Raw genomic sequence first — 16,340 nt, 5'->3', positions numbered from 1 at the left:
TTTTATTGTAATTTTCTCTTACAATGTTCATTGTAACTTATGCACCAAAACACCAAGTTAAATGTGGCCATAAACCTAATTAGTTTAAATTATTAAAAATATAAAGTTAAAGTGTGGAAGCTGATGACTTTAAGAGAAATTGTCACAACTGATTACTAAAGATGTAATAATTCCTCAACTCAGTTTCCTTTATTTTAATTTTGCAACTAAGCACATGGAGTTGGTTTCATTACAATTCAAGAAATGCATCTGTAGTTTGCAGATTAATACATTAAAACTGGTGGGTCACAAGATTTTAATTTTATATAATTTAACCCCTGAAGAGCTCATTGATTCCTGATCCTGCATCAGTTACACAGAAACAAAGCTTAATCAACTTAAAACTAAATGATAAACTTAGCGGCGTGTATCTGAGTCAACTGGACCAAAATATCTTAATTGATCTCCAACTAAAGCTAATTTTCCTCTTCAGTCAGGTTTAAAAGCTAAAAGCTTCATATTTATCAGGAAAAAATGGGCAAATGTGAAGAAATTAAAACCGATTTTTACTTTTTATTTTTTCATAAATACAATAAGCACTTGCAAGAGCCAAAAAAAACCCCGGCTGAAATAAACCATGTGAAGACATTATGAAGACTAGTGTGTGACATACAGAAAGTTCCCAAATTACAGCATTTTATTTTATTTTCCTTGGGTCATAAAGACTGAAAATTATTTCAGGTAAGCTTTTATTGTGACACCATTCAGAGTCTGGAAATGTGTAAAACATACATTTCTAGATCTGCATGGAAACTCTGCAGACTGTAGAGTATTAAAGGGACGATTCGTGAGATTTTTGAGCTCCCCATAATGGAAAATAAAAAAAACATTTAAAGGGAAATTAACAGAATCGATGCTTCAAAGAAACTCGTTTTGTGAAAATGTGACTTTAATTTGTTGCAGTTCCCACAGCTCACCAGTAGAGGCCAGTAAAACGCCTCTAAAATCAGGCCGGTTGGATAATTCCTCCACAGCAGCAGCTTAATAATTAAATAGTCAAATCAGATATAGACAGTATTTATGCGTTTAATCTCTTCCTCTACATAAACGTCTGCAGGTTTGAATTCAGTCATTTATCAGGGATTCTCAAAACCCCTTTCACAATAAAAGCAAGTCTTTTTGCGTCCTGGTTGCTGTCCGTCCGTCTTGGCAGTTTACTGTTTAGTCTCTCCGATGTTCTTTCACCCATTCTCGACTCGTTCACTCGCGGCCCTCATGGTTGAGCGACGCCCTCTCCATCCGTCTGTACCAGTGTTTCACCTTCGTGTTCACCATCATGTCGTCAAACGCCTGCAGGCCCTCCATCACTCTGAGCACGCCAAACACCGCCTGAGACGGAGGAACAGTTGAACCAAAACACATTCTGTTACCAGGAAAACAATATAACAAACAAAGTTTTAGTGGCTAGAAAATTAAGTGTTTACCGTCAGTACGGTGGCCATTAAAGGACATCTTAAGCCTCAGAATCTGACATTTTATAGACTAATAAGGGTGACCGTGGCTAAGTGGAGAGCAGGGCCGCTTTCAATCAGAGGGTCGGATCCCCGGCTACTGCTCTACTAGTCTCATGTCAATGTGTCCTTGAGCAAGACACTTAACCCCAAATTGCTCCTGTAGCTGCGTCTACGGTGTGTAGATAGATACTGAATTGTAAGTTGTGCTAAATGACCGTTATGTAATGTAATAATGAATTATTAATCAACACGTTTTATACCAAGAGCATGAAGTTAGTATTTTATTTACTATTAGACATTCACTTTATATGGTTTTACTATGTTTAAATCACTTTCTACCAAAATATAAAAAAATGTAAATAATTATTTTATATTTGATCCGTTTATTTAAACGTATGCACTTTTTTTATGCCTTAGATTATTTGTATATATTAATTATAATTATTTGATTTATTGAGCTTTGTTAGATGGGAACTTCTCTAAACTTTGTGCATGTATGTTAAACTGTTGGATTTAAAATTTCTACAGTAAATATTGTGACCTGTATTGTGTTAGTAGAACATGCTAACTGTTAACGTTATCATTGCGTTATAAGAGTTTAGTTGTCATTCTAACAATTAAAAATACAGTTGAAAAGAAACATTTATACCAGGACGAGTGCATAAAAACTAACAAAGTTTGAAGAGAAGAACAGAATACTGTTTTATCTCAAAGTAAAGTTGATGCTGAGTTTTAAGAAATGTCTGCAGATCTCCAAAGGGACGTGAAACCTATAGACAGACAGACACGTCCTCTCACCAGGTCGGCCAGGTTGGGATGATCTCCTCCCATGAACTTCCTCTTCTTGCCGATGGCTGCCACCCAGTCGTTGACGGCCTTGTAGAGATCCTGCCTCACGTCGTCCTGCAGCTCGTGTCTGTTGTAGAAGAAGAAGAAGAAGAAGAAGAAGAATCACTACTTTGACATCCAAAATAAAAGATCTGTCATTAAAAAACATGTTCATAAACACAACAGAGACAGTTCGGATTCCTCACCGACTCTTCAGCCGCTTGGCGATGAGAAACATGGCGGCGGCGCCGACGTATTTGGCGAAGAATCCTTCGTAGGTGCTGAACTTTCCCTCACGCACGATGTAGTCGAAGGAGGCCAGGGCCTCGCCGGTGGTCCGGTACACATTGGGAGATATAAGATGCACGAGCCAGTCGTCGGCCCACTGACGCCACTTCATCTCCTCTCTGAACACAAACCAGTTTACATCATTTGATACACGCAGTTTAACTGTTTTTACAGGTGTGCAACGCAGCCACTGGATGACAGGAGCCTTTCAAAATAAGAGTATGCAGACAACCATACTACTGAGTATACCAGAGAGATTTAAAAAAATCTTACTTTCACAAATAAAATAAATAAAAGTGATGCATTTTGCACTTACATTTGAAGCGGTTAACCAACTCTCTCTGCATGTATTTAAACAGCGAGGCAGGTTTATATACGTGGAGGAGGAGGGTGACATTTATATTTACAGAAATACACTAATGACGCCGCGCTGTTATTGTGACCTGCCGACTTTAATCAGGATCCGGTCTGGGACCAGAACCAGGACTCACTTCTGCATCCCCTTCTCGGGGTAGACCGTGGCGGCCTCGGCCTCGCCCAGCATCACCCAGTACTTGTTGGAGTACTCCGTCACCTCCTTCCCGCGGTCGTTCACAGACTTCATCTCCGGGTAGCAACGAAGGATGTCCGACACGCTTTTGTCCCTGGATGACAAAACATTCACATTTAAAGGGCCAGCGCACCAAAAATACAAAAACACAGTATACTTCCTCCCTTACCTCTAGTGCTGGACACACATGCATCATAGTTTTAGAAAAGTTACGATTGTTTTCTTTATTGAATCTGCTCATTATTTTTTTGATTAAATCGCTTTTCTCTATTTTTTAAAATGTATGAAAATAGTCGTTATAATTTCCCACAGTCAAAGCTAACGTCTTCAAGTGTCTTTTAGTAATCCGACCAACCAAAGCCCAAAAGATATTCAGTTTACCGTCACGCATGATGAAGAAAAGCATAGATTTCTCACATTTATGAAGCTGGAATCAGCTAATTTTTGGCATTTATGCTTAAAAAAAAAAAAAAAAAGACTCAAAACAATCTATCAATTATCAAAATAGTTGCAGATAAATTTAAACTTTGAAGTCTGAAGATTATCCAGAAGACACATTTCTGACGATGTTTTTAATGCTTTGAGCTCCACAAACTAAACCTCCATTCATCTGGGGCAGAAATATGTCAAAACAAATCCAACCAAAACTATTTGAATGGCTAAAAATCAAAACAAGATTTGGTTTTTAGTAGGTGGCCAGTCACATTTTCACATGAGTGAAGCTACAACTTACTTGTTGATTAAATAGGTCTTGAGGGAGCTGATGATGACAGACGAGTCGTTCAGTTGCTGCAGAGAGAAAAGACAAAAAGACAGGGTTTATTTATGAGGTCACAATCTTGGATTACGGCCGTCGTCATGTTTTTTTTACAACCAGTGAACAGGAAGTGACCATATATGGACTGTGGAGGAGTGACGTAGAGACGCCATATACGTCTCTGGTAGAGACCTGTCAATCACTGTGTAGCCCCGCCCTAAAGCATACCCTGCTTTATGGTCTGTTTGACTCTAAATGGAGCATAATTTACTAAATGAACATCATGCTGTATTGAAGAAGACTTGAAACTGGAGATTGAGACCATAAACTCATGTTTACAATGTTTACTGAGGTAATAAATCAAGAGAGAAGTAGAGTCATTTTCTCATAGACTTCTATACAACCAGAGGAGTCGCCCCCTGATGGACAGTAGAGAGAATGCAGCTTTAACACATAAAGCATAGGCTTCACTCGGCAGAACCGGTGGGGAAGAAACACTTTGTCAGTCTTACCACATCGCTATCCACCATCAGGATGGGCACCTTTCTGTAGACCGACCACTTGATCTCCTTCCTCATCACAGGGTTCACCTCCACGATCTCGTACGGCAGCCCGTGGTAGTCCAGGAAGGCTCTCACCTTACTGCAGAAGGGGCAGGTCTTGTACTGGTACAGGGTCAATGCCAGACCTCGTCCTCCTGAGACCTGGAGCGAGGCAGAAGAGATGATGCTATAATATATATTAAATACATGCCCCACTCCGTACATTTTTTGTTTTTTAATTCATGGGATTATCAAAAATGTTTACGTATAGTCTGTGTTTATATAAAGAAAATAGTATAATTTTAATAATATGATATAATATAGCTGTATATTTGGCCAAGTTGTAATTCTCAATTGATTTATCTTGTTAAATAAATGTAAAATAAATAAATAAAATAAATAAATCAGCAGCTCACAATTAACAGGAAGTGGTGGAAGTAAAAGTACTCAACGGTGTAAAAATACTTAGAAGTCCTGTATTCAAAATCTTAATCAACTAAAAGTACAAATGTATTAGCTTCAAACTATACTCAAAGTACCAAAAGATAAAGTACTCATTATACAGAATGAGTAATCTCAGAATCATATATTATATTACTGGAGTATAATTATTGATGCATTCATGTGTTCATCACTTTTAGGTTGAACTTATAAAAGTACCTAATAAATTGTTAATTGATGTATATTTTTGTATTAATAATGCAAAGTGAGTAAAGTTGTCACACATGTAGTGGAGTAAAAAGTACAATATGTCCCTCTGAATTGAAGTGGAGTAGAAGTATAAAGTTGCATACAATTGAAATACTAAAGTACAAGTTGCCTACTTTAACAGTATTTGAGAGAATGTACCTAGTTACATGACAATACTAGTAACTTAATCTGTCACTACTACATGTAGGTGGAGTGAAGGACTTAGTTCAGGTGACCGTGTCTGCAGAAGTTAGGTAACAATGGAGCACCGGAGATCAACGGGACACCGGCTCATAGTGTGACAGCGTTAAAGGCTCTGGAGGGCGGACTCACCTTGGTTTCCTCCTCGGCCAGGTGATACTGCTGAAACCTGAACTTCACAGTCTGGTATAATCCCAAACCTCCACCGAGCAGGACGACGGTGCAGCCCAGCACCCTGGACCGGTACCCTCCAGTCCGCAGAGAGGACAGCAGATTGGACCGGTACCCTCCGGTACCGTACGCCCTCCGGGACCCACGAGCGCACATATTCCCCACCAGAAAGGAGGTTGGAGACTCCAAAATACTACCGCCGACCTTACGGAGCAACGCTCTGGTGGTGCAGGCGGCCGCCATGTTGGATTTACATAAAGCACCAGAATGCACCGCGGGGGACAGGAGACGTTTTAGTATTCCTGAGAAAATAGGGCAGTAAATAAAGGTCTGAGAGGAATACAGGTAAGAAATGTTTTACTACAATTTACAAGGTCTGAAATCACAAGTACAGTCATTTCATTGTTAACAATATTAAGGATGAATATAAATTTGTTAAGGCCGTTTTAAAATAGTATAAAAATTTAAAAGCATATATTTTGTTAGTTTAGGTATCATTTAAAAATAAAAAAAATAAAATATGCTTTAAATACTTAAATAGAAGTATTTTGTTTGTTTATTTTAATGTTACACCTTGGCCAGACTCTACAGACAATAAATATATTTTTAGCTAATTCTAGCTTTTTTTTTTAACCATGTGTATTTATTATTTTGCACTGCCCCTTCTCTAAAATAAACTAAACTTAACATCAATATTATATGTAAAACATTTTTAGTTGACAAAAAAACTACTATTTCTAACATCAATAGTTATAATTAAAGTCTTGATATTTTTTTTAATGATGAATATACAATTGTTGAAATAGTAAAACAAAACATGCACAAAATGCATATATTATATTATTTGTAATTTCTTCTACTTATTAATTAATTTTAGAATTAAATACATGCATTTTTTTAAATTATTTTTAAATTTAAAAACTGTTATTTTTTTATTTATATATATGTGAATGATTAAAAGCTTGAATTTGTTGGTATTTTTATTTTATATTATTTATGGATTCTATTTATTATTTGTTAGAACTAAAAGTATATATGCAATATACATTTGGTGGGGTATGTTCTTCTTTTAAAGGATGAATATAAAATTCTTACAATCGTTTTGAAATAGTAAAAAAAAATGCCCAAAACTGCGTATTTGTTATTAATTCTAATTTGTTTATTCCACTTATTAGTTCATTTTAGAATTAAACGCATGCATTTTTTTAAAATTATTTTTTAATTTAAAAACTGATTTTTTATTTGTCGTGTGAATTAATAAACGCTTACATTTTTTGTATTTTTATTATATATTATTTATGCATTATATTTATTATTTCTTACAATCAAAAGTATATATTCCATTACACATATATTACAATTTAATATACATGTGGTGTGTTCAGTGCGTCCAATGTCGCCTTATTAATGCCTTCTTCTGCGTCGTGTGGTGCGTTCACTGAGCGTCGTTATTCTGACAGACGCTCTTCACTCTCCGCCCGCAGCAGCAGCAAGCAGCGTCTTGTCTTCAGCAGCATCCATTTAAGCATCAAAATCAGCCACATCTTCTCCGGAGCCTGACCACTCCTCACCGGGATGTCGTCGTCGTGCGAGCAACGGGTGCGGATTTAGTCGGAGACTTTTCCGTTGTATTTATTTATTTTTAAAAAAATGGACTTGAACGCAGCGGAGCAGAAATGGACGAATTTTTTTTTTTGATAATCGCTGAGGTTTAGCTTGCTAGCACGCTAACGTTACCTTAGCCCATAGCACGCTAACGTTTGCTAGCCCTCAGCTAGCCGTTGGTTGTTTTTTTCCTCCATGAATAAACCGCCCGTTAATCTCTTTTTTATATGAACGTGGAGACACACTGGAGCCAGTGAGGAACATTTATCTCAAGGATAAAATAAAGCACCGTAAAGCTGTCTTGCTAGCCTCCCAGCCTGTTAGCTTCAAAACCCGTTCTTTTTCTTTTTTTGGGTATTATTATTATTTTTTCTTCTTCTCTCTCTTGCTTCATCCGTGAAGAGGAAGATGCCGACAGAGGAGGAGTGTGTCTGAACGGGAGGACGTGAACTGGACATAAACACTCTCTCCATGAAGGTCATGATACTGAGAGAATGATCATGCTGGAAAAACAGGTAAGACATTCATCTGTTTTTAAATGCACACCTGAGCTCATTTGCATATTTGGTAATTAGGGGCGTGACTTAGACCTGCTTTCACAGCTTGTGTCTGATTGGGGATTTGTGCAGCAATTCTTCAGGTGATCAATAATCAATACCTCTTAATGACACATATTTACCATCGATATAACCTCTCTCTCTCTCTGTCTGTCTGTCTGTCTCTTTCTCTGTTCTCTCTGTCTTTCTCTCTCTCTCTGTCTTCTGTCTGTCTGTCTGTTTCTCTTTTCTCTCTGACTGTCTCTCTCTTTTCTCTCTCTCTCTGTCCTCTGTCTGTCTGTCTGTCTGTATGTCTGTCTGTCTCTCTCTCTTTGTCTCTGTCTCTCTGCCAGCCATTGTTATTGTTTAGTCTTTAAAATGTTAGAAAATACTGAATATTGTCCATCATAAGTTCCCAGAGCCCAATGTGACATCTTTAGTTTAATTGTTTTATTTATACCAACAGACCAAAACCTAAATATATTCATTTACAATCATATAAAACAGGCTTATTCTCCTGATTAAAATACCTATTATGCTTGTTTAATCTTTACCAAATTTCCCCTGGGGATGAATAACGTATCTATCTATTTATCTATCTTAACATTTCTGTAAAACAAACTGAGACTTTATTTATTTATTCTAAAATAAGTATAAAAACGATATAGTTTATTAAATGTAAAAATGCAGTGTAAGTAGTAATATACAAATGTGTAATGACTTATTCACCGTGGTATCGATTAATAAACTAGCATCGGCCAAAAAGGGCATGAAATAGTGCAGAAATTAACAGAAAACGAATCAAAAGTTTTCTACAGCTTCTCCTATATGATTATAAACTGACTCCTTTTAGGTTTTAATGCTTTTTCAGAAACAAATAAGCAACTTTGGGCTCTGGGAATTTGTAAAGGACATTTGTTTTTATTTTTCCAACATTTTTAAAGCTAAACACATCAATAATATATCAGAAGTGTGAGGAGGTTGGTGGAGGTTTGATGAAACTCACTCAAATTGTATCTATGTGGAGTCCCAGTGCGTGCTGGGATATATATGTACTTTTGAGTTTTTTCAGCTGCGTGTGAGTTTGGGAAAGTTGTTTTTACCACTCTTGATATTTACTTATTATTATATACGCGCTTTATTCACCTATTCTGTTTCTCCATGTCAGTTTCCTGTTGCTTCTGTCTGCTCTGTATAGACGGGTTTAGGCTCTGGGTTTAGTCCCAGTCCTCGTTGACAGCGAGTCGATGGAGTTGTCTCTCAGCTGCAGACGGATTGCCGCTGTGGTGCCGCTCTGCTCAGAAGCTTTCCCCATAGGTGTCTATAGGAATGCTGCTCGCTTGCCAAATGCTTGCTACTGCGGTGACGCTCGCTTGCAGTTATTGTGCAGTTAACTGCACCGACCGCAGAAAAGATGGATGAAATTTTTTTTAATATTATGAGGGGATCATGTGTCTTTGACGGTGGCAGTTAGTAAGACTGGAATCTATTCTGTCGATCCCTGTGGACTAAAGCGGTAGTGTCTCTGAGCACCAGACTCCCTTTAGAAATCCTTTCATTCTACTGCAGCAGGGTCTGACAGTCTGCCCCTCTTAGTCCTGGTTCTGGTTCTCCCGTGCCTCCCTTCCCTTCAGCGGGTCCAGTAATACGTCCTGGATCTCCAGCAGCGTGGTGTCGGTGTTGGCTCCCAGAGAGGAGAAGCTCTGCTCCTGGAGGAGGAGGAGATGCTGCTGCTGCCGGGAGTTGAGCTCTTCTCCTCCCTCCGGATTTCCGACTGCAGGTCCAGGGCTGCCGGTGAAGCCGGATCTGGGTCTGTCCACGGTGGACCGGTCTCTGCTGGAGGATCTGGGTCTGTCCACGGTGGACTGACTATTTAGTTATTTGTCGGGTGGCGCGTGCTAAATGAAACTTCTTCTTGTAGACCAACATTTATGACACAGAAAGATTTATTTCCAACACAAGTAAACACAATGAATCAGTCTTAAAGGTCTTTTGTTTAAAACACAGATTTAACCGTCAACGTCACTGGATTTCACTGTAAACAACCTTTTCTTCTTTTCTCCTCCTAAATCCTGTTTCCTCTCGCTGGTGTTATTGATGTTAATCCTTCTTTCAAACCATTTCTTTCCCTTTTCTTTCCTCGTACTATTGGAGGAAATGTAGCTAAAGCTGTGAGCCTTTTCTCTTCTTGAAGCTTGACTTCACTCCAAACATATCGGACCTCTTTGTCTGATGGAATGTGACAAGAATCAGACATTTTTTCCTCCAGTTTTTCAGTCCTGGGGGCCTTTTTTTATATTTTGTTTTTGTTCAGAAGCATCGGCTGTGTGTTTTGTGTGTGTGTGTGTGTGTGTGTGTGTGTGTGTGTGTGTGTGTGTCGAGGAAGGGCCTGTCCTTGAAGATGTCTTGTCAAAAGCGTTTATTTCTCCCGTGGAGGAATGTACAAACTTGTATTGCAAAATGCAGGAGCGGTGTAATATTTCACTTGTTGCTGATTGTTTTCGTGGTCAGCTGTGTGTGTGTGTGTGTGTGTGTGTGTGTGTGTGTGTGTGTGTGTGTGTGTGTGTGTGTGTGTGTGTGTGTGTGTGTGTATAGACACTGTAATCATTTGCAGGCATGTTCATGCTGAGTGAAGTGAGTGTTTTACATCCAGAAAACAACAGAAACATGTCTTTTTATCAATTCTGTTCAGTTTTTGAAGCCTTCAGGATACATATTAAATCTGTTCTGCTGATTGTCATCTCTGCTCTGAAACATACAGTAATAAAAATATTAAAAAAAGACATTTTATTTTTAAGATGCAGGTTAAAATCTGATCCTAAAACATTGGAGGAAGAGGAGGAGAAGAAGAAGAGGAGGATGAATAAGAGGAGGAGGAGAAGGAGGATGAGGAGGAGGAGGATGATGAAGAGGAGGAGTTGGTCTTATTTAGCCCCGTGAAGAGCCGGCTTTGCCTCTCTGTTTCCATGACTACAGTATTCAGCCGTGGGACGACTTCTGAATGTGAAAACAGATCCTAGTGGTTCTTCTTCTTCTTCTTTTTCCTCTTCTTCTTTTACTGCAACAGCACTTCATCTTCACTCTGTTGTGTACTTTTTATATAAATCACCACGTTGAGGATCATTAGCATGTGAATATCGGGGTGGTTTGAATTCTGCCTTTTGTTTCCTCTGTTTGAATCCTCCTGAGAGACTACACAGGACCTGGAGCTGTTAGAGCCAATACCTCACTTAAAATAGTGAGACAGACTGTCCTGTTAAAAAAAAAAAAAAAAAGCAAAAATATTAGACCATCGTTGTGTTTGTATATTTCCTTAAAGACACAGTAACGTAATTACAAAACGTGGATGTTTGAACGGAGCTCAGTTTAGTGAGTTTAGGAGGATCGGTTTGGTACGTTTAGGATCAGTTTGGTACGTTTAGGAGGATCGGTTTGGTACGTTTAGGATCAGTTTGGTACGTTTAGAGGATCGGTTTGGTACGTTTAGGAGGATCGGTTTGGTACGTTTAGGATCAGTTTGGTACGTTTAGAGGATCGGTTTGGTACGTTTAGGAGGATCGGTTTGGTAAGTTTAGGATCAGTTTGGTACGTTTAGGAGGATCTGTTTGGTACGTTTAGGAGGATCGGTTTGGTACATTTAGGATCGGTTTGGTACGTTTAGGATCAGTTTGGTACGTTTAGGAGGATCGGTTTGGTACGTTTAGGATCAGTTTGGTACGTTAAGGATCGGTTTGGTACGTTTAGGATCGGTTTGGTACGTTTAGGATCAGTTTGGTACGTTTAGGAGGATCGGTTTGGTACGTTTAGGATCGGTTTGGTAAGTTTAGGATCAGTTTGGTACGTTAAGGATCGGTTTGGTACGTTTAGGATCGGTTTGGTACGTTTAGGATCAGTTTGGTACGTTTAGGAGGATCGGTTTGGTACGTTTAGGAGGATCGGTTTGGTAAGTTTAGGATCAGTTTGGTACGTTTAGGAGGATCGGTTTGGTACGTTTAGGATCAGTTTGGTACATTTAGGAGGATCAGTGTGGTACGTTTAGGATCAGTTTGGTACGTTTAGGAGGATCAGTTTGGTACATTTAGGAGGATCAGTGTGGTACGTTTAGGAGGATCAGTGTGGTACATTTAGGAGGATCAGTGTGGTACGTTTAGGAGGATCAGTTTGGTACGTTTAGGAGGATCAGTTTGGTACATTTAGGATCAGTTTGGTACGTTTAGGAGGATCAGTTTGGTACATTTAGGAGGATCAGTGTGGTACGTTTAGGAGGATCAGTTTGGTACGTTTAGGAGGATCAGTTTGGTACGTTTAGGAGGATCAGTTTGGTACGTTTAGGAGGATCAGTGTGGTACATTTAGGAGGATCAGTGTGGTACGTTTAGGAGGATCAGTTTGGTACGTTTAGGAGGATCAGTTTGGTACATTTAGGATCAGTTTGGTACGTTTAGGAGGATCAGTTTGGTACATTTAGGAGGATCAGTGTGGTACGTTTAGGAGGATCAGTTTGGTACGTTTAGGAGGATCAGTGTGGTACGTTTAGGAGGATCAGTTTGGTACGTTTAGGAGGATCAGTGTGGTACGTTTGCACGATGATGAAAAGTAAAGTGGTCAGAGCAGCATGAGATGTGCAATAAAAAACAACCTCAAAATCAAAAAACAGCCAGCGTGTTCTCAGCTCTGAACTGGTTTGTTTTTCACAGTTCAAAGTAAACTTACTTCCTCTCTATCACGGTTTCATCCATTTGGGGTGAAAGCCGTGTGACCTACATACAGTACGACGACATCTAGACTAGAAATATTATTTTGTGAGAGATTGCAGCAGGCTGTTTGGGCCGTCGGTAGGAGAGGAAATGTGTTTGTGATGGACTCTGAATGGGAAACCCCTCACCTACACACTGCAGAAACACTACATAGCATGACTCACACTGACAAGATTCACTTCACTGTGAACGTAAACTTGAGGGGGTTCATTTGCACCTGGACGATGAAACTCTGATCAAACGTTGCAGATTGAGCCCAAAGCTCACGGTGTACTTCGACATATGGCTGCAAAACAGGAAGCATCGATCGCACGCTCGTCTGCGTATACTTATCAGGCCATTTCATACATTTCTGTGTCCGCTTGGTCCGCATTATATAAATATATGCAAAGCATGTACGCTCCACTTTAGTTGCCAAGAAGAACATTACAGAGTGGTTTGTTTTGAAGAGAGGTTGTGCGAGGACATCCACCCTCTAAAGGAATACAAAGACAGCCAAACGACGCTATGATGTGCATCACCACCAACCAGAATGTAGTAACCAGGCGGTAACCTCCGGTTCTGACCAGTGAAGCTGTTGCATTCTCCCTAGTGTCCATCAGGGGCCGACTTTTCGCCTGACGAAATTTTTTTCCACCTCAGATGTTTTCAGAACCATATTTTGGTGTCGCTTGGAGGACTGTAGAAGAGAAGCTGCTGTGTTTTAAAACAGAGAACAAAACTTTTTGTCCGACTATTCAAAAAATGAGATAGTGTTGTCTTTGTAAAGTAAATAAAACTCACATTCTCTAAAATGTTACGTATGTTATACAAAGCTGCATTTAACTGCACAATAGCTGCTATTATAGACAACAAGTTTTAACCAGTGACTCATCAGAATGAGTCAGAGAGTCACCAGTTAACACGGTCACTTGTTAAACTGAAACACCTGTGGCTCTGAAGCGGTGGCGATCCTGTCTGAATCCTGTAGAAACAAGCAGACATTTTGATTCTGGTAACAGTTTGAATTCAACGTTTAAAGCTTGATAACTCGTCTGGATGTCTGGAGCAAAATCAACACTTCTGTTGCCAACATACGCACTTATATTTTTGATGACGTCGGCTGTAAAAAAGCTTTAAACAAGACGTATGACTCAATATGAAGCTGTGGGGGACAGCAAACGCCACTAAACAAAGAAGACATCATGAGACATCTATGGAGAAATGATTGACAGGTATAGAAACACCACAGCATTGACTCGTTCTCAACACCATAAAATATTCAACAACGCTCAAGTCTCACGAGCTGGAAGATTTTTAGTTTTTTTGTTGTTGGTTCCAACAGATATCCACTAAAGATTTTCTGGTATCCAGCCAGAACGTCTGGTCCCACGTTCACCAGCAGCATTAATGAGAGCTGATTCATACATCAGCCTCAGAAGCAGTCTCCCCCCCCCCCCATTGCTTCATCTTTAATGGGCTCACACAGACCGTCTGGGAGCTTCTCTCTTTGATTCAATGGCTGCAGCATAATGAAAGCAGAGGAGACTCGACTCCTCTCTGCACCTGGCTGCGTTTCGTTTCTTTCTTCTTGTCCTGTAACGTTTCAGAACAACACACTGCGGTCGCTGAGCTGAGCTCGTTGGGCCGATACCTTCCAGAAGAGGACGGAAAGACGAGAGAGAGGCAGCTGCTGGTAGTTAAGACGTTTCCTTGTTAGGGGAGGCAGGAGGAGGAGGATCGAAGGAAACGAGGGGAGTGCAGGGTTTGTTGGCGGAGGAAGGAGGTGGAGGGGTTCCTCTGTTTTTCTTTTTTCCTTGCAGTCGTCGGCGAGAGGCAGGGCGAGCAGACGGCTCTGGGACTTCCTTTTCTTGATTTTTTTTTTTTAATTCATTTTTATTTCTGTATGTTTTTCGCGGCGGTGCGTTCAGGGTGCAGCATGGAAGACAAGTCTCTGTTCAGTCTGCACAGAGCGCTCGCTCAGCCCGTCAAGATGTGCATGTTTGATTTCCCCGTCACCATCCTGGACGACCTGGTGAGCGCCGCAGATAGCTGTGTGTGTGTGTGTGTGTGTGTGTGTGTGTGTGTGTGTGTGAGATCATGCATTCAATTGTGATTGCATGCGTGTTTCCATTTCTATCTGTGAGTCTGCTTCTGTGCACTCATGAGTACTGCAGAGTACATTTAACTATTTAACGTGTGTGTGTGTGTGTGTGTGTGTGTGTGTGTGTGTGTGTGTGTGTGTGTGTGTGTTGGTGGGTGGGTGGGTTGGTTGGTTCACAGTATTAACACTTGGATGGTTGTTGTCTGGTCCGATCCAGAAGCTGATTTCGCTGATTTTGTTTAATCAGTGCTGGTGAACAAAAGTCACATGACTCACTGGAAGTTTAACGAGCTCAGTAGTATAAACGTGGTGCCTTGTTCTGTCCTTTTCTGCTCTCTCACCTCACCTTCACTCTCAGGTGGCCTTCATCATGATGATGATGATGATGTGTTTACCTGAATTTGCTTCTGGCAGTCAGTGTTTAATTGCTCCACATGGGAACATATGCTTTTAAAAATAGTTGTTCTTCCTCATCCACATGGACATAAACTAAAGTTAAAAACAAATTGATCTTTGTATGTGCATGTTTTGGTGCCCTTTGATATTCTGACATGTTTGGTCGTGTCTGTAGTAATAATCCCACATGGCCTAATGAACGTGTTCCTGTGTCAGCATGTTAATAGATGCTGAGGCTGAAAACAACAGATTTATTATTGTTGATTAATGCTGATATTAAACCTGGAGGGTCACACACTCTTTTAAGAGACCGGTTTATTTTTGTTTACAGTTCTTATTGGTAATATTTTTTTAGGGCTGAAACAGTTTTGAAAACGATCTAATTGAGATTGTTTTGACCGACATTTGAGGGATTGATACTTTTTTACATCATTATTCTCATTTTTAATGATTTTAAAAACTTTAAAAAGTGTTCATGGTGTGAGTTTTGTGAGAATCTGTACCGAACAAAGATCTCTTAGAACACAATGTGTTGCTCGGGACATCACAAGATTCAATTAAAAAAGGTATTTTTACACAAATTTAATAAATATCGTTTTATGTATATCAGCCTTTTAAATGATAATGGTTTATAGATTATGGACTAAAATGATCTCAAATTTTAGACATTTTGTACGAAAAAAACAAATCCTAATTTCATATATTTTTTTATCGCTCTGTATTCTGTTTTTGAATACACACAAACTGCATTTTTTGCCATAAAAACACTCTAAAAACACTATTCCTGCAGCTTTGTGTAGTGTCTGGGTGTCCTCAGCTCTCCACCTGTGGACGTCCTGTGTTTACTGAGTTCTACCTGCTGCAGAGCCAACAACCTCCTCATAGTCTTCCTGTAGAGCACCTGAGGTCATGTTGTTGTATGAAATTTGCTCCAGCAATAATATTTAATTAGATTTGATGCTCTGCAGGGTGAGACGCTTTCTCTCTCTGTTTCTCAACCGGTTGTGTTTCATGTGTCCTGGATTCTTCCTCTGTGGTTCACATGAAGTCACTATTTATTTGAGATCAAGTTCAGGCCTGTGGTGTTGCTTTTATTTAGATATATTAAAGTGAAGCCACAAGTCTTCTGTGGCTCTGGAGGAGCTTTGTCAAGTCTGATGAAATCATTGTGAAGTCATCATGTTATCTAACTACACAGAGAGGCTGTGTTACAAACACTGTGTGTAGTTAACACTGTATGTAAGAAGTGGACGTAGTCATCGTGACATCACTCGTTGGTTTGTGGACTGATGTTATAAAGCCTTGAGTTTGGTGATTTCGCCGTTGCCATCTTGGCTTACGGCTGTTGCCATTTTGTTTGTTTCGCAATAAACAGAAGTGACCATATATGGACTGAGGAGGAGTGACGTAGAGATGCAGTATACCTCTCTGGTAAAGACCTGTC

General features: G+C 39.7%; 2 protein-coding genes across 3 annotated transcripts in view; one reads left to right on the top strand and one right to left on the bottom strand.

The window, feature by feature from the left end:
* Positions 1-666: 666 nt before the first annotated feature.
* Positions 667-5,768, bottom strand: ptgesl (prostaglandin E synthase 2-like). Its single transcript, XM_068721088.1, has 7 exons — positions 5,482-5,768; positions 4,429-4,620; positions 3,893-3,948; positions 3,101-3,253; positions 2,528-2,728; positions 2,292-2,409; positions 667-1,368 (listed from the first exon to the last, which is right to left on the bottom strand). The coding sequence occupies exons 1-7, from the start codon at positions 5,761-5,763 to the stop codon at positions 1,240-1,242; spliced, it is 1,131 nt and encodes a 376-aa protein (XP_068577189.1). The 5' UTR covers positions 5,764-5,768; the 3' UTR covers positions 667-1,239.
* Positions 5,769-6,992: 1,224 nt separating this feature from the next.
* LOC137879899 (ral guanine nucleotide dissociation stimulator-like) overlaps positions 6,993-16,340 on the top strand; it is a 36,970-nt gene continuing 27,622 nt past the window's right edge. Inside the window, exon 1 of one of the 2 annotated variants that reach the window (XM_068720856.1) lies at positions 6,993-7,640. In XM_068720856.1, the coding sequence (XP_068576957.1) occupies positions 7,620-7,640 (21 nt within the window). In that variant the 5' untranslated portion in view covers positions 6,993-7,619. Of the gene's footprint in view, positions 7,641-13,739; positions 14,432-16,340 lie in introns of those variants that run through there. The other variant, XM_068720853.1, reaches the window with a different exon arrangement.

This window comes from Cebidichthys violaceus, unplaced genomic scaffold (assembly GCF_023349555.1).
Source record: "Cebidichthys violaceus isolate CVI_PGR_0920_01 unplaced genomic scaffold, fCebVio1.0.p SCAF_26, whole genome shotgun sequence".
In the NCBI taxonomy this organism is placed as follows: domain Eukaryota; kingdom Metazoa; phylum Chordata; class Actinopteri; order Perciformes; family Stichaeidae; genus Cebidichthys; species Cebidichthys violaceus.
Note: the sequence above shows the minus strand (reverse complement) of the source record. Positions and strands in the feature narration are given on the sequence as shown.

Bases quoted from the DNA above. Each gene is read 5' to 3' on its own strand.
- ptgesl (XM_068721088.1), bottom strand. From the start codon at position 5,763: ATGGCGGCCGCCTGCACCACCAGAGCGTTGCTCCGTAAGGTCGGCGGT. The intron at 4,621-5,481 runs GTGAGTCCGCCC...GCCTCGCTCCAG, and splicing joins TGGCCGAGGAGGAAACCAAG to GTCTCAGGAGGACGAGGTCT. The intron at 3,254-3,892 runs GTAAGTTGTAGC...TTTGTCATCCAG, and splicing joins AAGACCTATTTAATCAACAA to GGACAAAAGCGTGTCGGACA.